Source organism: Mesoplodon densirostris, chromosome 13 (assembly GCF_025265405.1).
Source record: "Mesoplodon densirostris isolate mMesDen1 chromosome 13, mMesDen1 primary haplotype, whole genome shotgun sequence".
In the NCBI taxonomy this organism is placed as follows: domain Eukaryota; kingdom Metazoa; phylum Chordata; class Mammalia; order Artiodactyla; family Ziphiidae; genus Mesoplodon; species Mesoplodon densirostris.
In genome coordinates this window covers 74,332,339-74,355,909 of record NC_082673.1, presented here as the reverse complement: position 1 = coordinate 74,355,909, position 23,571 = coordinate 74,332,339, and the positions used below count along the sequence as shown (strand labels likewise).

The 23,571-nt window shown below is 34.7% G+C and overlaps 1 protein-coding gene across 3 annotated transcripts in view; it reads left to right on the top strand.

Moving 5' to 3' along the window:
• The window catches only part of TAF2 (TATA-box binding protein associated factor 2), an 83,141-nt gene that overhangs the window by 14,552 nt on the left and 45,018 nt on the right, over positions 1 to 23,571 (top strand). For all 3 annotated transcript variants that reach the window (XM_060115986.1, XM_060115984.1, XM_060115985.1), the window contains 13 exons: positions 2,695 to 2,813; positions 4,142 to 4,283; positions 5,510 to 5,741; positions 8,019 to 8,203; positions 9,508 to 9,621; positions 11,187 to 11,286; positions 13,167 to 13,252; positions 15,968 to 16,103; positions 17,020 to 17,174; positions 17,820 to 17,934; positions 18,293 to 18,402; positions 20,204 to 20,269; positions 22,299 to 22,551. In XM_060115986.1, the coding sequence (XP_059971969.1) occupies positions 2,695 to 2,813; positions 4,142 to 4,283; positions 5,510 to 5,741; positions 8,019 to 8,203; positions 9,508 to 9,621; positions 11,187 to 11,286; positions 13,167 to 13,252; positions 15,968 to 16,103; positions 17,020 to 17,174; positions 17,820 to 17,934; positions 18,293 to 18,402; positions 20,204 to 20,269; positions 22,299 to 22,551 (1,813 nt within the window). The remainder of the gene's footprint in view (positions 1 to 2,694; positions 2,814 to 4,141; positions 4,284 to 5,509; positions 5,742 to 8,018; positions 8,204 to 9,507; positions 9,622 to 11,186; positions 11,287 to 13,166; positions 13,253 to 15,967; positions 16,104 to 17,019; positions 17,175 to 17,819; positions 17,935 to 18,292; positions 18,403 to 20,203; positions 20,270 to 22,298; positions 22,552 to 23,571) is intronic.

Sequence of the window (23,571 nt, the reverse complement as noted above, 5' to 3'; positions counted from 1 at the left end):
TTTGGCTTTTATTAGGTTATTATGAAAGGAAACATTTTTGATTCATATTATGAAAGGAAATACTGAAATCCAGACCATGAGAAGATTGTTCCTCATAACTGACTTTCCAATAGATTCCATTTATAATGACTCACCATTTTATTTGGACCACTTTACCTTTTCTCAGGAAGTAAGGAGATTGAGAATAATTTTCCATTAAAAAAAATGAGTGGTTTAATATGTAATGTTTAAATTTGGCCTTTTGTGTAACAAAGATTTTTTTTATTTTTGAATTTCACAGATAACTGGAGGATATTACAAGTTCTTCAGCTATCTTTCAGATTTCATGTTTTTGAAATTTTACTGAAAAGAAATTGCAACCTATAAATGTACAAAGTAGTTTTTAAAATCAGATAGTATGTTAACTAAGTACTGGTAAGGATGCAGAGCAACTGGCATGTTCATATATTGCTGATGAGAATGCAGAATGGTATAGCTATTCTGGAAAACAGTTTAGCAGATTCTTATAAAGCTAAACTTATATTTACCATATTACTCAGCAGTCCCACTCTTGGATGTTTGTACTACAGAAGTGAACATTAAATTCACATAAAAACTGTTACACAGTGGGCCTCCCTGGTGGCGCAAGTGGTTGAGAGTCCGCCTGCCGATGCAGGGGATACGGGTTCGTGCCCCGGTCTGGGAGGATCCCATATGCCGCGAGGCGGCTGGGCCCGTGAGCCATGGCCGCTGAGCCTGCGCGTCCGGAGCCTGCGCGTCCGGAGCCTGTGCTCCGCGACGGGGGAGGCCACAACAGTGAGAGGCCCGCATACCGCAAAAGGAAAAAAAAAAAAAAAAAAAAAAAAAAAACTGTTACACAGTGATTTGTAGCAGCTTTATTCCTGATAGCCAAAAGCTGGAAGCAACCCAGATGTCTTTCAGTGGACGAATGAATAAACAATCTGTGGTACAGTCTATTCAATGTAATACTATTCATTATAAAAAGGGACAAACAATAGATACATGTGACACCTTAGATGAATTTCAAAGACATACTGAGTGAGATAAGCCAGCCTCAAAAGGTTGCATTCTGTATGATTCCATTTATTTGACACAGGGCATCACACAAGGGGCTTTTGTGGATGGCAGAACTATTCTATATCCTGATTGTGGTGATGGTTACACATGTTAAAATTTATAGAATTATATACCAAAGGAAAAAAGTTACTTTTACAGTATGATAATTAAAAAAAAAATTGGTATGTGAAAAAACAGTCTTTTTTTTATTATTATTGTGGTCCTGGAGTTGTTGTTTTTTTTTTTTTTTTTTTTGCGGTAGGCGGGCCTCTCACTGTTGTGGCCTCTCCCGCCGCGGAGCACAGGCTCCGGACGCGCAGGCTCAGCGGCCATGGCTCACGGGCCCAGCCGCTCCGCGGCACATGGGATTTTCCCGGACCGGGGCACGAACCCGCGTCCCCTGCATCAGCAGGCGGACTCTCAACCACTGCGCCACCAGGGAAGCCCGGTCCTGGAGTTTTTAATACCTTTTATTTTACATATTTATCTAAGAGAAAGAAAGTGTTAAAATTATTGAGAAGTCTGCTTAACTACTTTCAGAACCTTGTGTTTTGTAGTTGTTAAAAGTCATAGTTAATATTACATCCTTACTAGTTAGGAGAGAGTTGGAGATGGGGGAGGAATGGCCTCCGTCATATTGAGAGTGTGTAAGTTTAATGTTTTCTTTCATGGCTTTTCCTCTTTTATTTTCCCTATAATGACTCTGTAGAGTATATGAAACTTGTCTTTTAACTAGGTTGAACATTTATTAAGCTAGTGAAATATCACGGACTTTACTTTGTGGAGTTATCTAATGGCAAGGTGATAGACATAAAGGTGCCCAACAAGAATACGGCTCACAGTATTGTGTCTGATCTTGTTTTCTCGCTCTTGCCTTTCCTTGTCTTTTTTCTTTCTTCCACTTCTTCCATATTACTTTAACTGATTTCAGTGAGGAAATGAGACATGTGTGTATGTGTATACATATATATATGACTTATTTTTATGGAATAAAATTAGAAAATCATATGAGAACAGCATTTTCATATTTTCATAAGGCTTCTGTGTATTGTTTTCATTCAGTAGGAAATAAGGCCAAGTACCTATTGAACAAATATTTTTTTAGTGTTCCCTGGCATTTAGGGGATATAACAGTGAACCATCCGAAAGTTCCTCTCCTTCATTAAGCTTACATTTTCATGTACTGGGGAGTGGAGAGGAGCAGTATTATATTTTGAGGAATTAATTCCCATTCTGATTTGTTTTAAACATCTTAATTTCTATCAGATTATAAAGCTTGTTGAATCCATTCAAATTTTTGCCAGATAAAGAATAATTATTTCTTCAATTCTATGTATATTCTTTACATTTGTATTAGGAAAGTGTAGTGGCTTTGGCATTCTAAAATTAATGAAAGATGTGATAGTCATAATAATCACATAGCATTGGTGAGTAGACTATATATGCCATTGCATTTATAATTTAATAGTTTTAGTCTTGGGAAATAGAGCAACAGTTACTTGGCTAAAGAGCATTCCTATGAGTTATGTAAGATGATATAATGGTTACAAACAAATGGTGCCAAGTATTTAAGAAAATGCTTGGTGAAATATATGGCTTATTGTTAAAGCTGGCTTTCTCTTTTCTTTTTTCCCCCAGGAGAAATCTCAATTATTTTTCCAATGCTTACGCAGCTGCGGTTAGTGCTGTGGATCCTGATGCAGGAAATGGAGAACTTTGCATTAAGGTTCCATCAGAGTTATGGAAACACGTTGATGGTAAAATACCATGAACATGTTGAGTATACAGTAAAATCATGTTGGATTCAGTGACTAGAAACTTTTCATGAAAATTAATGGTACCTAAATTATAAATTAATCAGTTGAAATATACAGGAGTTGGAAGCTCTTTTTTTCCTTAAAGATAATTGGCTAACAGGAAAATAGCAATCAAGGGTTATGACAAAAAGCAACTCAGTTCATTGTTGCTTTTAAAGCGAAAGTTATATAACAAAAATTAGATGGTTGGAACAATTTGTCAAGATTTGAGAACCCACACAGTATTAACTCAGTTTAGAATTATAGCATTTTATAAAAGGAAGGATCCTAAAAAGTCATCTGATTCAATTCTTTCCTTTTACGGGACAGTAATCTGAGGTTTAAAGAGAGTAAGTGAACTGCTGAATGTCACTAATTAGTAGTAGAGCCAAGGCTAGAACGTAGGGCTGCTAACACCCATTCTGCATACTTTTACTTTGTCTTATTATTTCTGAACCTTCTTTATTTCCTTGTATAAAGTTAACAGCCATTATAATTATCATACATAACCTTGTGCCTACCTTTATTGTGCTTGATAAAATTAATCAAGATAAGGAAGTAAAAGACTTTGTTTTGTTTTTGCTCTTTTTGGATAGTTTGTTGGTGTATATGGTGGGGGGAGGGGTTTACCTTGCAGTGGGGTTGCCTAGTTTAGGGGGCAGGCGTGGAAGGTCATCATTGCATGTTCACGGGTTGGAGAAAGTCCATATGGTTGTAATGTTTGGAGGGAAATTAAAAGGAACATCTTTTTTAATCTTACAGAAGCAGCACGTATTTATTACTTAGAAATCAAACAGTAAATAATGCTGCATAATGTAAATTTTGGGGTAGTCCTTCCCTCCTACCCCACTCCCTACTCCATAAGTCACAAGTTGGGTTAACAATCTGTGTGAGAATGTACTAAGACAACAAACTTGAAAAGTATGTTTTGAATGGGATCTGGAAGGCCTTAGCTATGTGGTAGTTTTAAACTCTTTTCTTTAGGCAGTATAGCATTGTCAGAAATGTTGAGAGGGGGATATGGTCTGACCAGTATTTTGGGAGAACACAACTAGCAGTGACTAGAATTGAGTGGAGGTAAGAACACCAGTGGAAGCAGACTGTTGAGTTCCTGTAGGCAAAGAGATGGTAAAAGCCTAAACTAGGTTAAGTAGTGTGATCTTTTATGTAAAACTCGGCCTTTGATTCCCACTTTATGTTCAGTGTAAGTCTTTGCCCTTATTATATAGACCACTGTTACCTAATTATGTTTTTATATATCAATGTATGTATGTATTTATTTGTTGCAGAATTAAAGGTGCTAAAGATACACATCAATTTTTCTTTGGATCAGCCAAAAGGAGGTCTTCATTTTGTGGTACCCAGTGTAGAGGGAAGTATGGCAGAGAGAGGTGCTCATGTTTTCTCTTGTGGGTATCAAAATTCCACAAGGTAGATTACTAATTCTTACGTATTTCAGTTGATTTCATTTTTTCAATTGCATTTTTTTCTGTGAATATTCAATACATGTATTTAGTGTAAAATGAGAAGTATGAGCTTGATCCCCAACTGCTTGAACCTCTTCTGAATCTTGTTCCTCTTCAATCCTGTCTTCCCTCCTTTCCTTTTCAAGTCTGCTGTTCTAAAGTTGTCTCAATTCTTTCATTTTTTTAAACTTTTGTATTAAAGTAAAACATACAGAAAATTACACGAATTGTAAATAGAAAGCTCAATACATTTTCACAAGTGAACAAACTCGTGTAATTCACACTCATATCAAGAAAAAGAACATTAACATTACCAGCATCGCAGAGTACCCCATTCTACCCACTTCCATTCACTCTTGCCCACCTGATAGCCTCCTGCCCTAGGGCAACCACCATCCTGATTTCTAAAATACTGTAGATTGATTACACCTATCTGTGAACTTTTATTAAACGGAAGCATATGCCTTATGCTCTTTATATCTGCCTTTCTTGTGTAACATTGTGGTAGTGAGATGTACTTTTATTGTTGCATGTAATTGTAGTTCATTCTCATAGCTCTACAGTTAACCATGTTATTGCAATATCATGTTATGTGTAGTCTCCTCAGATTATTAACTCCTCCAAGCCAGGGATGATGTCTTATATTTCTCTGTGTTTCAATAACAAGTACAGACCCTGGCACATAGTAAAACCTGATCTGAATGGAACATTGAATAGAAATTTTATGTCTGGCTTTACCAGCACTGTTTGAATTTATGCAATGCATCACATACTCCAGAAAAGCAGTTTCCTGACGTTTTGGAATAGATTCTGAATATTGTATTTTTAAAAACTTTTTTGTAAGCATTTTTAGTTTCCAAAAATGAATGCTACATAAAAACTGACTATGAATATACAAGTAAAAATGATTTTTAATTAAAAACTTGGAAACTAAGTATTGCTTATCTCTTTTCAGGGTTTAAACTGGAGGTACTACATGATATATTTTATTAATATTGCCAATAATATTTGGAGACAGAACTTTATCTTTAATCACATTCTTTCAGGTTGTTCAGTAAAAAACATCAGTGGGCAAATAGCTAAAATTTCTTCTTGTGCATATTCTGTAAATGTTAAAATAACTTATATGTGGCAGAAACAATGTAGGTTACACTTTCAACATGTTTTCTGCACTGTTGATCTTTTTTCTAGATTTTGGTTCCCATGTGTTGATTCATACTCTGAATTATGTACGTGGAAATTAGAATTTACAGTGGATGCTGCAATGGTGGCTGTTTCCAATGGAGATTTGGTGGAGACAGTGTATACCCATGATATGAGGAAGAAAACCTTCCATTACATGCTTACCATTCCAACAGCTGCGTCGAATATCTCCTTGGCCATTGGACCTTTTGAAATACTTGTAGATCCATATATGCATGAGGTAAATCATAGCTTCTTGCTTCTTTCCCTCCCACTCTTTCATGCCTAATCAGAAGAATATTAATCAAATACTAAGTTTTTCTTAATTCTTCTTTCAACTGTTAGAACTATCACTAGAGAGAAAAGCTTTCTTTATCTGAAATATATAATGACATGAACTCCTTTTAAAATGCTGGCATATTAAAATTTAGTATTTTTTTCACCAGAGGGCTTAGTGTTCCAAAAGAACTTCAAGTATACCTTAGAGTATAGGTTGGTTAGAATATAGGTTGATTTCTGTAACTGATTGTGTTACAGAATTAACATGAGTTTATGAATGCTACAGTTCCATCTCCAGAACCTGAAATACTACAATTTCAAAGTTAAAGAGCAAGATTTATTCTCTCTTCAGCATATATAGAGGGAAGAGAAAAGGCTGAGGCAGGCAGGGTTAGAATTCTGGTCAATGAACTAATGAAAGTTTCCTCCCAATTTCCTCCCATCCCATATCTGGCCACAAATCATATATCAATTGATAAGCCCCTTAGTGCTTTCAGGCCTCCTCAAGCATCAACTTTCTGGTGGTTATGAAGTGATTCATTGGTTATTGACACTCATAGCTTCTGTATAGGTTTAAAGTAACATTTGAATGAATCTCTATTTACTCTTAGTTCTTTATGTTTTTGATTACAGTTAGTTTAGTTTTAATTATAAGGCTTATATTATGACTGTGTATATCTCAACTTCTTGCAGTTGTATGAGCAAAAATTGAGGGCAACCAGGAAAGTCAGTGAGCTCCTCAGTCTGCTCTTGTATTTGCTTTCCTGAAATTTACAAGATTTATAAAATCACTCATGGAAAATACTCAAGATATTTTATGAATGATTTGCTTTTGGTGTCTTGACAATGACTCCTAAAAGTATATTCACTGATAAGATTGGCAGTGAATTTTATCATCTTTGGTAAATGATCAACTTGAAAATCAAGATTTGATTAGTACCTGCTTTGTATTTTGGAAGAGTTTTTATTTTCCCACTCTGAGCCATTGGATGGGAGAAAGGTAAATGACAGTCAAGAAATATTTTTCCTGAATACTTAAAGCCCGTGACTTAATCTTTCTCTGTCTCAAATAAATAGTTTCTATTGCAGTATCAGTAGATTTGCTATCATGTAGTTTTGTCTAAAAGTGAGTCTTCTTTATTTGATGAATAGTATTTTATTTTTTGTTTGTGTACCAAGAGGAGTGCTTATCATGATGCAGTTTGGGCCCTGACCACTAATGTTAAATAAATGCTCACTGTTCACTTATGGTAGTCTCTAATCTGTTCTTTTATAATGTTGTCAGAAGAATAGTTTTTTATTGTATATTAAAAACTTTGCTTGCCTCCATATCCTGCAGTAATCAAATTCCTTTAGCATGGCTTTCAAGAGCTTCTAGAATTTGACCCTAATTTTCCTTTCTAGCTTTTTCCTCATTACTTTTCTATTTATGTTTGTTATATTCAATATAGTTTACTTAGATTTTTTTCTGACCAAACCATATTTTTTCCCGTCTTTGACTGTTTGAGATGTTCTCTTTTCCTCCTCTCCTTACATATGAAACTTTTGTTCAATTCAAAAAGATTAGCACAAATGTAGTCTTCATGAAACCTTGCTGAGTCATTCTAGTCAGAGTGATATGTCATTATTGATGCTGTTCATTTGGCACAGAATCATAATAAGAGACAGTGAGACAGTATGTGATATTTGAGTGTCTGTGTCCAAAGTGGGATGTAATGTAAGAAAATCAGACTTATTATTTCTGCTGCTGATATTTCTTATCTCCTCACTACCAGTAAGCTTCCCTGCAGTTTTCATATTGTTTTTTATATGTACTGAAGATAGTATAATGACTGTTAATTATTTAAGATAGTACTATGATGTGCAGTATTCACTAGGTTAGATATTTATGAATCAAAGGCAGGTTTACAATAAGCCTTGGAAATTTAGATTGTTTTGTATGCATATGCAAAAGAAACTTTAATTTGGAACCAAAGTTATTATTTTCATTGGATCTAAGCATTTCAGACTTATAATCCATCATGAATTTAAGTCTTAAGTGCAATGAATATTTTGTAAACATAGTAAAAATAGTCACTAATTTCATACCAGTATTTTCCCAGTGCCATGGAGTTGTTTAAAAAAAAATGGTTGGGGGGAGGGATTTATATGCAGCTTCATTTATAACTGAGATATTTAGGAAATTTAAGATTTCAGTTAACTCTTTTATTTAATGATCTTCCCTGTTTTTTATCTTTAGGTTACTCATTTTTGTTTACCTCAGCTTCTTCCATTGCTTAAACATACCACGTCGTATCTTCATGAAGTTTTTGAATTTTATGAAGAAATTCTTACATGTCGATACCCATATTCTTGTTTTAAGACTGTATTCATCGATGAGGCTTATGTTGAAGTGGCTGCTTATGCGTCCATGAGCATTTTTAGGTTTGTATCCAAATTCAAAAGGCCTAAATTAGGTTAATGATGTGAAGATAGGTTATTTATTTTGTGATCAATTTTTTTTATTATTTATTTAATTTATATATTTTTGGCTGCGTTGGGTCTTTGTTGCTGTGCATGGGCTTTCTCTAGTTGTGGTGAGCGGAGGCTACTCTTCGTAGCGGTGCGCAGGCTTCTCATTGCGGTGGCTTCTCTTGTTGCAGAGCACGGGCTCTAGGTGCACGGGCTTCAGTAGTTGTGGCTCGCGGGCTCTAGAGCATAGGCTCAGTAGTTGTGGCGCACGGGCTTAGTTGCTCCGCGACATGTGGGATCTTCCCAGACCTGGGCTCGAACCCTGGTCCCCTGCATTGGCAGGCAGATTCTTAACCACTGCACCACCAGGGAAGCCCCTGTGATCAATTTTAAGATGCAGTTTGAACCTTTTCCCTTCAATTTAGTTATGGTTGGCTTTGTAGAAAATCCAGTGTTTTCAAAATTGAAAAATGTAGAAAAGCATAAAGAAGAACATTTCAGAATAACCCAAAAGATTCATATTATCTTTATCCAGAATTAACTGATACTAATTTCTTACATATGTGTTTTAGTCTCTTTTTGGCTTATGCATTAAAACCAAAAATGATACAAGTTACTATATGGGTATCTAGTGGGGTTTTTGTCCTAGCACTATTTGAGAATTTATTGATATCATCAGAAATTTGTATGCAAAAAAAAAGTTTTATTTCTTTTTTCTTTTACCCTCTTTACCTCCCTCCCTTCTCTCATTCCTTGAAAAGTGCCAAATTTAGAAGTTATATGTCTCAGGGTCAGTCATTTTTTTGGGGGGGTCTATTTTCTCATCTGTAAAATGGACATAATAGTAGTGTTCTTGCATTCTTCTGAGTTGTTTAGACAATCTGATGGGTCAGTGCATTTGAAAGTAAATAATATAGCACAAAAAATTAATAGTATTATTGGGAAAAGATTTTTGAAATTAGAAGAGCCCTTCATAAAAAGATTAGTCTCTGATTAACATATCAGTTTCTGATTGATGCTGCAACCCCCTACCCCCCTAAAAGGGTATTTATATTTTTCATGGAGATCAGTGGGAAACATTACAGTCCTTGCTTTAAACAAAAGTTATTAAGGTTATGGATTTCAACTAAAATTGTAAAAGCTCTTGGGGACAGTATTCTGGTTTTTCTCTTTTATGTGTTAATTAAATTCTGTTATTTAAAAAGTGTGATAATTTTATTTTGATTGAATAATTATTTATTTCTTGGTTATAATGAGCTGTCTCTTTTAAATTCCAGCACAAATCTGTTACACAGCGCCATGATTATAGATGAGACACCTTTGACTAGAAGGTGTTTAGCCCAGTCCTTGGCCCAGCAGTTTTTTGGATGTTTCATATCCAGAATGTCTTGGTGAGTAATTTCAAAGTTTACAACTACTAAGAAGAATCAGGGAAGTTTATTTTTATTTTCTTTTCCTGCAGTGTAAGTTGAACTTTGTCCTAACTGCAGATAATTAACAGACACTACTGTATATATTTAAAGAAAAGTGATCAGTATAAATTTCATCCTAAATTTTTGGCCGTGTCCTCAGTATATCAATAGAGTTCATTTTGTAATTTGCAATAAGAATAAGGTAAGAATTTTGATAACATCAGTTTCTTAAAGAACTAAATAAATACTATAGATACAAGGACTTCAGTGTACAGAGAACTATAGTTAGAATTCTGATGTCAATATTGAGTGCAGTTGGTAATACTTAAGGTAAAATAATGGTCCTCTACAATAGTGATGATGCTACAGGGATTTTCCTGTTAGTTCCTAGATTTGTACTAATTTACTTGAAAGATGTGAGAAATAAAACACTTTTTATTTTCTTTTCTAAACTTGAGGTGAATTTGAAGAACTAGACAAAATTCCCTTAAGACTATAACTTATGATTATAGTATATAGTATGTAAGTCTTGGTGTCTTTTTCTTTCTTTCTGGAGGGGAAAGGGTGGAGGGTAAGGCCTCTTGATTAGTAATTTTCCTAAGACACATAGTTTCATTAAAGGATAGTATCTGGAACATGATAGACAAAATGTTTTAATGAATGAATGAATGAATGGATAAACATATGAATAAATAAATGAAAGGTGTCATTGCCTTTCCACTTAAGAAACTAAAAAATAAGTAATTAAACTTGAGGTCTTAGGATCTCACTGATAATTATGCATGGGATTGGTAATAAAAGAATGTGGACTTTTAAGAATTGAGCAGTATTGGGCTTCCCTGGTGGCACAGTGGTTAAGGATCCGCCTGCCAATGCAGGGGACCTGGGTTTGAGCCCTGGTCCGGGAAGATCCCACATACCGTGGAGAAGCTAAGCCCATGTGCAACAACGACTGAAGCCTGCCTGCCTAGAGCCCCTGCTCCACAGCAGGAGAAGCCACCACAGTGAGAAGCCCGGGCACCGCAATGAAGAGTAGCCCCCGCTTGCTGCAACTAGAGAAAGCCCGCGCACAGCAACGAAGACCCAACGCAGCCATAAATCAATCAATCAATCAATCAAAAAAAAAAGAGAAAGAATTGAGCAGTATGGTCCTGGCTACGTGCACGTCTTTCCTTAGAGGCAGACAGTATGGGCAGACTTGGGTATAAGGGAAGCAGCACTGCCAGAGCAAAGCACAAATGTAGGTACCTTGAACCAAGAGTATAAAGTGGTCTTATAATTAAGTTGATGCCAGATGTGAAGAAGGTACAATGAGTGGATAGGCAGACTTCAGCCAGAGGAAGTGGGAAAACCAAATGGTTTGATAACTTTCATTTTCTTTAAGAAGGCAGAGAAGTACATGCTAATGCTTGTTCTGTTACCCTCTTTGGCCTTTGGCCAAAAATATCTGAAGAATTTTTATTATTAAAATAATAAAATTTATTATATTTTATTTATATTAAAAATATATAAAATGATGTATTATTATTTGACTTTTTGCTTAGGTCTGATGAATGGGTATTGAAGGGAATTTCAGGCTATATTTATGGTCTCTGGATGAAAAAAACTTTTGGTGTTAATGAATATCGCCATTGGATTAAAGAGGTAAAAGCAACTAGATCCATTATCCACTTAGAAGTCAATAAGACATGTTAGTGTTCTCCAGATTTTCAAGTCATGTGTCCTTTATTTTTTAGTAACTATAAAACACTTATTGTCATTTGAAAGTCCCTGAGTTTTTCCAGCCAAATGAGAATTATTTTACAGAGAAAGACTAATGGTCTATTTTATCTGCTTTCCATTGTCAGTGCTGGCCTCCAAGGACTTTTTTGCTAAGAACGAGAATATTTAAGCTCCTTAAACATCAAGTTAGTTGTTAGATATATTCCAGCTCCTCATAGTAGTCACTTTTAATGTAATTTTGTGCTTTCTAAATTTGTTTAGGCTTAGAACCTAGATTCTGGAGTCAGTTTGCTTTTCATTTTGCTTCATACATTCACAAGCTTTATTTATGATTTTGCTTAATCTTTCCAAGCGTCTTTTGTAGAAGGAGAGTAAGTAAGTAGTAGTAGTATCTACTACTACTACTAGTATCTACTACTAGTAGTAGTATCTACTACTAGTAGTATGGACAAGGATTGTGAGATGTTATACATGTAATGTGCATAGTGCCTAGGTCATAATAAGTACTTATTGTATTTTGGCTAGTCCTTCAGTGTATTTATGTTCTCTGTCATTTTCACATCTTTTCCCATTATTTAAAGATTTGGCCAAAAAGAGAAAGTCAGTTGTATTTTGCCTAGCCCATTCTGTTCATATACATTTTAATCATATCATGTTTATCTTCTCACCTCTCAGGTGGAAAAATTTCAGCCTTTAATAGCCTCATTAAATAGACACCCTCTATCCTCCTTCTTTTCTCATTTTATATACCTTCACCATCTAAACCTAAACTTAAGGAAGCCAAAAAGTAATTGCAAAAGATTTCAAATATTGAGAACTATAAAAGATTCATACATCTAGAACTGAAGAGTCAATTTTTTTTTTTTTTTCTTTTTGCGGTATGCGGGCCTCTCACTGTTGTGGCCTCCCCCGTTGCGGAGCACAGGCTCCGGACGCGCAGGCCCAGCGGCCATGGCTCACGGGCCCAGCCGCTCCGCGGCACATGGGATCCTCCCAGACCGGGGCACGAACCCGTATCCCCTGCATCGGCAGGCGGACTCTCAACCACTGCGCCACCAGGGAGGCCCCAAGAGTCAATTTTTAATTTCAAAAACTTATAGTGTTTCAGGCACTGTTACAAACATTTTATAAATAGTAACTATCTTAATCCTCCTAACTACTCTGTTATTATTTGCATTTTACAGATAAGGAAACTGAGGCACAGAGAGGTTAAGTTATTTGGCTAAAGTTACACAGCTAGTAAATAGTAGAGCTAGGATTCAAACCCGGCTTTTAACCACTTCATTATGATTTTTACCACTTCTCTGTACTGCTTGTATGTTACCTAAACTAGTCATGAATTTCCAACACAGTTGTGTTGTCTTTTTTCCACTTAAACTTTTATTTTTTCATTTTGATCTGTGTCATATTAAGGAAAACTAGAGAAGTTTTAAAATTATAGATCCTGTCATAATTTTATCCCTATTTGTTTTTACTTGCTTAAATCCTCCACCAGAAGCAAAATACAGAGAAGGAAGAAATAAACTTGGAGAAGAGGTCAGAGAGGTTGGGGAGAGCCATTAGAAAAAGTTGCCAGGCTACTGGCCAGCCCTAAAGTCACAAAGTAGAGAAGGCTTTTTGGCTCTATCATTCGGCCAGTTGTGTAGTCTGCTTTGTTTATAACATAAACTACCCTTCAAATACATTTCATTTATTTTCAGAAATTTACATTCAGATTCCAGGAAATTGGAAACCACAGCTGAATTCTAAAATTTGATACGTAAAATAATTTTCACTGACCCCTATTTTTATGTCTTTTTAAGGAGCTGGACAAAATAGTGGCGTACGAACTAAAAACTGGTGGAGTTTTATTACATCCCATATTTGGTGGAGGAAAAGAGAAGGATAAGTATGTTTATTGTTCAGAGATACTACAAACCTTGTTTTATGGGATTAGTCTTTTAAGATTACTTGTATGTGTATCGAGGCCCACACAGGCCAAAGAAGTGTTAATAATGGTCTGTAATAATACTGAGCCCATAGACATTGGTAGTATTCTAATTACTCCTTTTATTACTATTGCATGTGATGACTGTAAATGGATTTAAACATTAAAAAAAGACTAAAAATGATAAAGCTTTTTTCTTTTTCATGTTAATTCCTAATGCTAATGTATTGTACTATTCTCGTAAATGTTTAAAAATAATAGAAAAGGCTAAGTAGATGATTTCAGCATCAACACATCCTACCTATACCTGTTTATCTGAATGGTCAGCTACCTAGACACTTATTTACTCTTTCCTTTTTTCCCTCTTTCCTTTTATTTCCCTCTTTCTCACTTTGCTTCTTTTCTTTCCCTTTCTATTTTTTAGCAAGTCACTGAGACAACCACTTATAACAACATAATGGTACTAGCAGGGATTCTTATTTGTTCTAGGGTCCATGAATTCCCTAAGGGAATATGGATTGAATTGGATGGGAAAGTTTTTCTGTATTTTTTTACTCACCATTAACTGAAATTTTATATTTCTTTTAATTATGACTGTAGGTAACAGACAGTGCTGTGACTTTGTCAACAGTAGAAATCATGGATGTTTTCTTGTCACATTTTAATTGTTAGCAAGTATCTTGCAATATTCTTTGCACTCATTACCTTAAAATTACTACAGTAGACCACTGCTAGGTCTTGTTATTTAATGCATTAATAAACTAGCACATATGTTGGTAATGTCATAGTTTTAAAAAATATTTTGATAACTGTATTTCATTATAATTGGTTTCCTTTGTTAAACCTGTGTATTTTATTGTGCACATTTAAAAGCAGTTTTTTCTGTGATCCGTAGGATTAACCAGACTACCTAAGTGTCTAAAAGTACAACAAAGGTTAAGAAACTGCAAATTGTATAATCAGTAGTCTTTTCTTTAGTGGAAGTATGGTCACTGAGACAAGATTAGGTCAGTGGGAAGTCATAGGAATTTGGAGTTAGACAGACTTGGATTTTTGTTGTTACTGATTTTTGTGAGCCTAGAAAATTGTATAACCTTTGTGAGTGTTCATGTTTTAATGTGTAAAACAACCATGATGATCCATCTTAACCATGTTGGTTGCCAGGATTACTTGAGGTAAAGCTTTATACATAGTATGCACTCATTAAAATGTTAGTTCCTTTCACTTTCTTCTCTTGACTGCCTTCTATATGGCAGTTTCCCAGCATATAATTAGAGCATTCCCATTGTGTATAAATCATTATTTACACTAAATGCTTTTACCTTTGTTCTGTCCATTTATTTAGTTCCTTTTGTATGTTTGATTTTCAAAATTTATGTATAAAAGCAACACATGAATGCATGCTCTTTGAAGAGATTCAAAACAAGACAGTTCAGAAGCATGTGGAGTAAAAAGTAAAAGATCTTTTTTAGCCCTCTTACCACTTCTCACTCCCATCGCTTCCTCTCCCTGCAGATAACCTGATTATAAATTTGGTATATTGTCTTCCAGACCTCTTTTTCTTTCTGGTCTTTATTTATGTGTATTTGGCAGTTACAAAATACAATTGAGTCATGCGTGTTACTGTGTACTTCTCTTTTTTAAAAAAAAATTAACTGTATCTGTATTTTGGCAAGCATTCCATGTGACTGTATGTGAATTTACTTTGTTCTGTTTATGTGCTATATAGTATTCCATTATACCTTGGAATTTGTTTAACCTTTTTCATATTGCTGTCCATAAGCCCAGAAGTAATAGTGGAGTATAAAAGTACTTTTTCAAATATCAAATGACAAAATTTTATATTTCAGTATGCCATGCTTTTTAAGGAACTGTAATGACTATTCTTACACATTGATTGTGAGAGTATAATTTGGTACACTGATTTTGAAGGGTAATTTGTTAGTACCAATTAGAATTTTAAAATGGGTAATTTTTAGATTCAGCAATTAAACTTCTGAGTATGTTATCATATAGAAATTATTCTTCTAGATATTTGCCATACAGAAATAGCTGCACATGTATGAAAAGATAATCACTGTAGCATTATTTGAAATAATAAAAAAGTGTAAACACCTTAGATGTTCATGTATGTTGTAAATATTTTTCTACAGACTGTACCTATCCTTTAATTTACTGATGATCTCATGTCAGAATTTTTAATTTTTACATAGTCTGGTCTTTATGCCCTCTGGATTTTATATTTTTCCTTGTGAAGACTTTTCCCACCCCAAAATTATGAAAAGAAACTTTTTTCCTTTATTTTCTTCTAGTACTTTTATAATTGTTTTTGTTTAAGATATGTAATCCATCTTGAATGTTTTTTGTGTATGCTTTAACCTGGGGGTATTGATTGGAATTGCATTGATTGTATGGATGAATTTGGAAAGCATTGAAATATTTACACTATTGTGTCTTCCTACCAGGAGGTTGGCATGTGTTTCTGTTCATTCAAATTTTCCTTTATGTCTAGTTAAGTTATTTTTAGATGTTTCCTAGTCTTCCTTGCTCTCATACTAAGGAAATTGCTAAGGTATTCCCATGAGGTTTTTGATTTATTGTCTTGATGTAGCTATGAAATTTATTGTTTATTTAATTCAAGTTTGTTATCTTAAACAAATCTGTCTATTTTTTTAGTCCAGCATCCCATCTACACTTTTCCATAAAGCATCCACATACGCTCTCCTGGGAATACTACACTATGTTTCAGTGTAAAGCTCACCTTGTGATGAGATTGATTGAAAATAGGATCAGTATGGAATTTATGTTACAAGTAAGTATTAAAGAACTTAACAATGGTAGAGAAAGATCTGTTCTATATGTATATAATCTGAATACTATTCTGTAGAATAGGAGTCAGGGCATCCAATTAGCTGTTTGCCCAGTAAGTAACCTGTTCTTTTTGTTTGTGTTTCCTCAGATGTAGAGTGGGTATGAATACTTGACCCACTTAATGCAGGATTTTTATGAAGATAAAACTAAAATGTGAGGTTAAAAGTAAAACCTGTTTATGCTATGATTTTGTGTTTGGCATTATTTAGAATATTAAGGATGAAGTGCCATTTACAAATATTTTCATTAGAAAAAAGCAAATTTATCTAAAAGATGGTTATTTTTGCTATCGCTAAATTCTGCCATATGTTTTAAGCAAGTTTTGGCGGAAATAGTTGATATGTACTAGTTGTAATAGAAAGCCAGTTGTATTATAAATGTTCAGCTATTCTTTTTCCATTGATAATATTCTTAGAGGTAAGTGGAAAATAACTTCTTAGTAATCTTTTTTTAAAAAGCATTTTAAATTTGCCTTAAAGTTAAGTTTCTTGAATCCTTCTGTCCTTTATCTTGCCTTTAAAGAACAGAAATATTAAATGAGATGGGGTCTGTAGCACAATATGTTATAGGTGTTGTATATTATTATAGCTCTTAAAAACACAGTATTCATTGTCGGGCCAGGATGTCATTAAAATTCAATTATATTTAGAGGAAGAATGATTTTATAGTCTGGCTGTTTAAATCTTTTCATGCTTCCACTGCTAATAGTCTTTAACTAAAACAATCAATGAAGTAAGATGTGAAATTGTCTTCTGTAATAGTCTATAATAAAGTTATAATGCAAAGTGGGAATAGTACAGAATTGCAAGCAATGTATATTATCTTATACAAACTAAATGACACTTTGATCCTTGCAGGTTTTCAATAAACTGCTAAGTTTGGCTAGTACTGCTTCATCTCAGAAGTTCCAGTCACATATGTGGAGTCAGATGTTGGTTTCCACATCTGGATTTTTGAAATCCATCTCGAATGTCTCTGGCAAAGACATCCAGCCTTTAATAAAGCAGTGGGTGTATCCTTTTCAATAGCAGTTCAGCAAAGGAGGGAAGGTTATGTGTATAAGGGGAAGGAGGAAGAAAAGGGCTTTGCGGGATGAAAGGAGGTAAGTAATAGTAGAAATAACCAGGAACTGTAAATCATTTCCTCTAAGGTGCCTAATAAGTATTGAGACACATACATACACATCTATATTTGTAAAATTTGGCATATTTTAAAGTACCTTTTAGTGTGTGAGTATAGCAATAGGCTTGATGGTGAGGGAGGTAAATAATCCACCAGACAGGCCTGTAGGATTACTTGTAAGATGCAGTGGTCTGGTGACTTAGATGTGGTTAGAGGTTGGCACAATTTGGTATCTTGGAACTTTTCAGTTGTTACATGTTTTTCATTTCAAAGCACTATATTAATAATCCAGTAGAGTGGTTTTGCTTCTTTCAAAAAAACTAATTTCTTAATGTTTCAGAATTTCTTTTTAAATCTGGGGAAACATTTTTCACAAGAATTTTGAATACTTTGCCACCTGGTTTAGAGTGGAGTACGCTCTTAAGCTTTGAACCGGGGAGAATGCACTTGAAAATTATTACTACCCTAATGAATAATTTATTTTGTTTAGTACATATTTATTTTAGTATGCAAAAATTCCTTTACAATTCTTCAGAGACCAGAGCGGAGTGGTAAAATTTTATGGAAGTTTTGCCTTTAATAGAAAACGAAATGTCTTGGAATTGGAAATAAAACAAGATTATACATCTCCTGGAACTCAGAAATATGTGGTAAGTTTTTTTTCCAAAATGGCCTCCTGCACTGCTTTCTCGCCAGTTTAAATAAAGGAAGGCTTTATGGTTGGGGAGCTGTTTGGAAATTTCATAGTGAGATTTTGTTTGCAAAGAATGAAATTGAGAAAACACCAAGTGTCAGGGAAGGGAGAAGAGGGTTGCTGATAGAGATCTTGGAGGAAACAAATTCTCCCAATTATCCCCACCTTTGGTACCAGCTGCCTTTCTGTGTCTCCACATGGAGGTCTTGTATAGTGTTATTTTATATCTTGATATATATACCTGTACACATAAGAACACACATCATTGGTTTTTTTTCTAGTACTATCTTTGAACAGTATGTTTCTTTTTAAAGGGACCACTTAAAGTGACAGTACAGGAGTTAGATGGATCCTTCAATCATACATTGCAAATTGAAGAAAACAGCCTTAAACATGATATACCCTGCCATTCCAAAAGCAGAAGGTAGGCATTGGATCATAACTATAAACTTCAGTCTCAAAGATTAAAATACCAAAATAAAAACCCTAATGTATACCTAATTTTTAAGTAGAGAACATGTTATCTAGTATTTTTCCCCCTTTTACTTCAAGTTAGTAGTACCAAACTTTTTTTTTAATTTATTTATTTTTGGCTGCGTTGGGTCTTTGTTGCTGTGCGCGGGCTTCTCATTGCAGTGGCTTCTCTTGTTGCGGAGCATGGACTCTAGGTGTGCAGGCTTCATTAGTTGTAGCACACAGGCTCAGTAGTTGTGGTGCATGGGCTTAGTTGCTCCGCGGCATGTGGGATCTTCCCGGACCAGGGCTCAAACCCGTGTCCCCTGCATTGGCAGGCAGATTCTTAACTGCTGTGCCACCAGGGAAGTCCCCAAACATTCTTTATTTGCTTTCTGTTCTTGACAACATTTGTATCCTTAGAATTAAATAATTAATTTTAAAATTTAGGTTTGAGAATCCTTATTTTGTAGGGACAGGGGGAGGTGGAATGGAAGTTTGAGTTTTTGGAGCCAGGAAAAATTCAAGACAAATCGCTTAGGTTCATTCTTATTAGTCTCATTTGATTAATATCTACAGAAAATATTGGGGAAATGATCATTGACTATAAGGAAAATAGCTGAATACATGTCACGAAAAGCCCCTGCATCTTCTTTACTACGTTTCCTTTACTCTCCCTTTTCTCTGTATCACCATGCCCTGAAAGGACATTCTTGATGTCTTTCAAAGGCACGTTACCAGTTTACTTAAAAAAGGTCCAATGGTTCATCTTTTATTTAATATATTTTTCTTTACCACTTTTTTTGTTTTTTAATTCAGCTATTAGCATATGCTCTGAATAGTGAAAGGAATGTGTAGTAATATCAAAATTTCAGGGACAGAAGTCTTATACTTATGACTACACTTAGGTTATCTCAGACAGACAAGAATGTCAGTTGATTTTGAAGGCATTTAGAGAACTTGATTCTGAAATCTCTGTAATCATTCTCTGTGAAAATTCTTTCTTAGTTCAAAGGGAAATTCTTTTTGTCCTGTCCACCTTTGAAATCGAGAATATCTGATTGCTATCCTTTTCATAACATTTCCTTTGTTTTGCTTTCTCTGTAGTAATAGCACATCATTTATGTATCCTATGGTGTGAGGAACATATGAAGACTGTGCTCTCTTTTCCTATTTTGTCCTCACGTGACCATGCATTTAGTGTAGTGTCCAGTAGATTTTATGATTCAGGAGTAATTTGCATGGAAGCAGTTGCTTTTGTTTTGGCTTATCTTAAATCTTGTGCATATTAATTAATTATACATATTAATTAGTACTGTTAAGATGTTTTGTAGTTTACCACCATATAGGACAGCACCATGCATGTACATAACATGTTCAGAATTATTCATGTCTCATTTCAGGCCTGGTTATTTTTTCATTTTTTTATAAAGGATTTCTTTATTTGGTAGATCTCTTATCTTTCTGTATAAAACTTCCAGGTACCAGTTTTTGGGAATATATATATGTTTTAAGTTAACATTTAATTGTATATTTCTGATTTTTGTTAAACTTTGATCAGGAAGACATTTTAATATCATTTACTTCATTCCCTTCAGTTTCAAAATAGACAGGTTTTGTGGTGTTTAAATTCCATTACATTTTCTATCTCTTCCTCCTTAGGATATCTTTCAACACTATGTGAAATTCTTAACTTGAACTTCAGCTGCTCTTTATCTGTTTTCAGAATTGGAAATATCACAATTTTCAGACTTACTTTTCCTTAAATGTAGGAATAAGAAGAAAAAAATTCCACTGATGAATGGAGAAGAAGTTGACATGGATCTTTCTGCAATGGAGTAAGTTAGTTACTTAAGTTTAAGGATATAACATTTTCTGCATTCTCATTCATGTAGTAATATATTTACATCTAAAAGTATGTAAATGTCCTGAAATTAGTGCTTTTAATACTTTTAGAAGGCAATAAAAACCTTATGTTGAAAACAGATTTTAACATAAAATTATAATTAATCAAAGAGAAAAAAGTAAATCTAGCCTGGCCCAGGTGAAATTCAGAGGAAGTAGCCTTGAATTAGTTTTCTTGCTTCCCTGGTGGCCTCTAGAGCAGTGCTTCTCAAACTGAAGTGCTTGTAAGTCACTTGGAGAATCTTCTTAAAATTCAGTTTCTGACCCAGCTCTTCACTAGTGGGTCGTGATAGTTTGCATTTCCAGTGAGTTCTCAGATGTTATTAGTTTTCTTTGTCTTTGGACAAAGCCCCAGGGCACTTTGAGACTTGCTATGTTTGCAAAAAACAATTTAAATATCATTGTAAAAATTTTGTGGTAATATTTATTGATTGACAGGCATTTTATTTTTAAATATAATGTAGCTCAGAGTTTATTTCGCCCATCCATATTGTGCCTGTGTATTTTTTATAAAACATCTGTAATTATTTACTAACTTGGTTACCAAATATCACTTCTATTTATTACACAGTTTATATAATCTTTCCATATTAAGTTTTTGCCTGTAATAAGTACCCAGTAGTATTTGTTGAATTGAGTTTATATTTCAGGTGGTGTTCTTTGATAAGAGTGTTAGACTAGATTTTTAGGCTAGTTGCTTTTTTCTTTTTTGGCCGCGCCCCAGGCGGCATGAGGAATCTTAGTTCCCCAACCAGGGATCAAACCCGAGCCCTGTGCAGTGGAAGTGTGGAGTCTTAACCACTGGACTGCCAGGGAAGTCTCTAGACTAGATTTTTAAAACTGTTCTTGTTACTTTGAGAGGTACATGAGGATAAATTTATGCTAAAGCTCTGAACTATGATTTCAGAACTTTCTATTTGATAAAAATGATCATGAGTCTAGCATTTTTTTTTAAAAAAGTCAGCTAAACAAATTAATTTAATAAATTAATAAGAAATAAGTTTATCTGGGACTTCCCTGGTGGTCCAGTGGCTAAGACTCTGCACTTCCAATGGAGGGGGCCTGGGTTCGATCCCTGGTCAGAGAATCAGATCCCACATGCCACAACTAAGAGTTCGCATGCTGCAACTAAGAGTTTGCATGCCGCAAGTAGAGATCCCCCATGCTGCAATGAAGATCCCGTGTGCCACAACTAAGACTGGACGCAGCCAAATAAATAAATTAGTTAATTAAGAAAAAAAAGAAATAAGTTTATTTTAGTTACAGATTGATGTCTCATAAAGAGTGGCATTTATAGCCATTGGCAAGTATTAGACTTTAAGAAGTAAAATAAAGAAATTTGGTCCAATTTCCCCTTTTCACATCATAACAATCACTAATTAAAATCCCCAAATTAATATTTTCAGATGGATTTTTTTGTTTCAACAAGATCAGTGTAGGGCTTCCCTGGTAGTGCAGTGGTTAAGAATACACCTGTCAATGCAGGGACATGGGTTCAAGCCCTGGTCTAGGAAGATCCCACATGCCGCGGAGCAACTAAGCCCGTGCGCCACAACTACTGAGCCTGCGCTCTAGAGCCCGCGAGCCACAACTACTGAAGCCCGCGCCCTACAACAAGAGAAAAGCCACCGCAATGAGAAGCCTGGGCACCACAAGAAAGAGACGCCCCCACTTGATGCAACCAGAGAAAGCCCGCGAGCAGCACCGAAGACCCAACACAGCCAAAAATAAATAAACAAATAAATAAATAAATTTATTAAAAAATAGATCCATATAGATAGCTTAGACATTGTGAGAAACTTGAAATTCATATTAAACGTAATGAGAAAATTGTCAAAGTGATTTTTAAAAACATGAACGCAGTAAAACTGCATGGAGAAGGGAATCTGGTTAATAAATGCTGTGTTTTTATAAATATATGAAATTGAAAAAATAAATTTAAAAAATTATATTTTCTTTCAGTGCTGATTCTCCTTTGCTGTGGATAAGGATAGACCCAGACATGTCAGTATTGAGGAAAGTAGAATTTGAGCAAGCGGATTTTATGTGGCAGTATCAGCTCCGCTATGAGAGGGATGTTGTGGCACAGCAAGAGTCCATTTTGGCCTTGGAAAAGTTCCCCACTCCAGCATCTCGGCTTGCCCTTACTGACATATTAGAACAGGAGCAGTGTTTCTACCGCGTGAGAATGTCAGCTTGCTTCTGCCTTGCAAAGGTGAGATTATGTACAGTAGAAAGAAAACAAGATGGCTGATGCGTATTTTAAAAAAACAAAATTATCTCTGAAGGTGAATTAAAATTCACCGTAGTCTTTATTTCTACTTGGTGGTTGGTCTCTTGAAAGCTCTTGCCAAATGCTTTTAACAAGGCTGATTTGAAGAAACACGTTTTGACCTGAAAATAAATAATGCACTAAAATTTTATAATTGTCAAACTGAAACTGAGAGTTTAAAACCAAAGAGAATTTTCCCATTTTATTGAATTGCCAACCAAAGAATTGTTAAAGCAAAGAATGTAAGAAATTCCTTGGTTTGAGTGATATTTTATATTGTAGTACATGAAATCAGTTCATCTTAATTATCCCACTGTGGTGGTGATTTCTTGTTGGTTTGAGCTTAGTAATCAATATTAGGGATATGGAATTTAAAACGATAAGTTCTATTATTTAACGTACTAGAAAAGTTAATTTATTAAGAAAACTACATGTTTTTCTTTAGATACAAAAAAAAAAAAAACCTGAAGGTAGAACAAATGAAAGCCAGAAAATGTAGACAAATATTTGGCCAGAAATACTGGGTTCCAGGTATTTAAAAAGCATATTGGTACTAGGTTCATTCCCATATATTAACTCTCTTGCCTTCCTCCCTGCTAAATCCACTTGTCCAACATTTCAACAGATTATAATGGTTTAGATTTGTTTTATCTCTAATGGTAACTAGTGAGCAGTTTGATTCCTACATCTACTCAGATATATGAGGGAAAATGTGATTTTCTTTGATAATCATCTGCTAAGGATGTAATTTCATGGCTCCTATAAAGTCCTTTGTGATTCTCACATGCTAAATTCTTAGCAGATCCATAAAATTATAGACTTATTTAAAGTTAATTATAATTTCATTCTTTTCAGATATGATTTTTATATACACTAAAAGTATCAATAGCAAGATGTGGATTTTTTTGTAAAGTGTTCTTACAGACTTAGGTGGTAGCACTGTATTTGCTTATTTTAAAATTA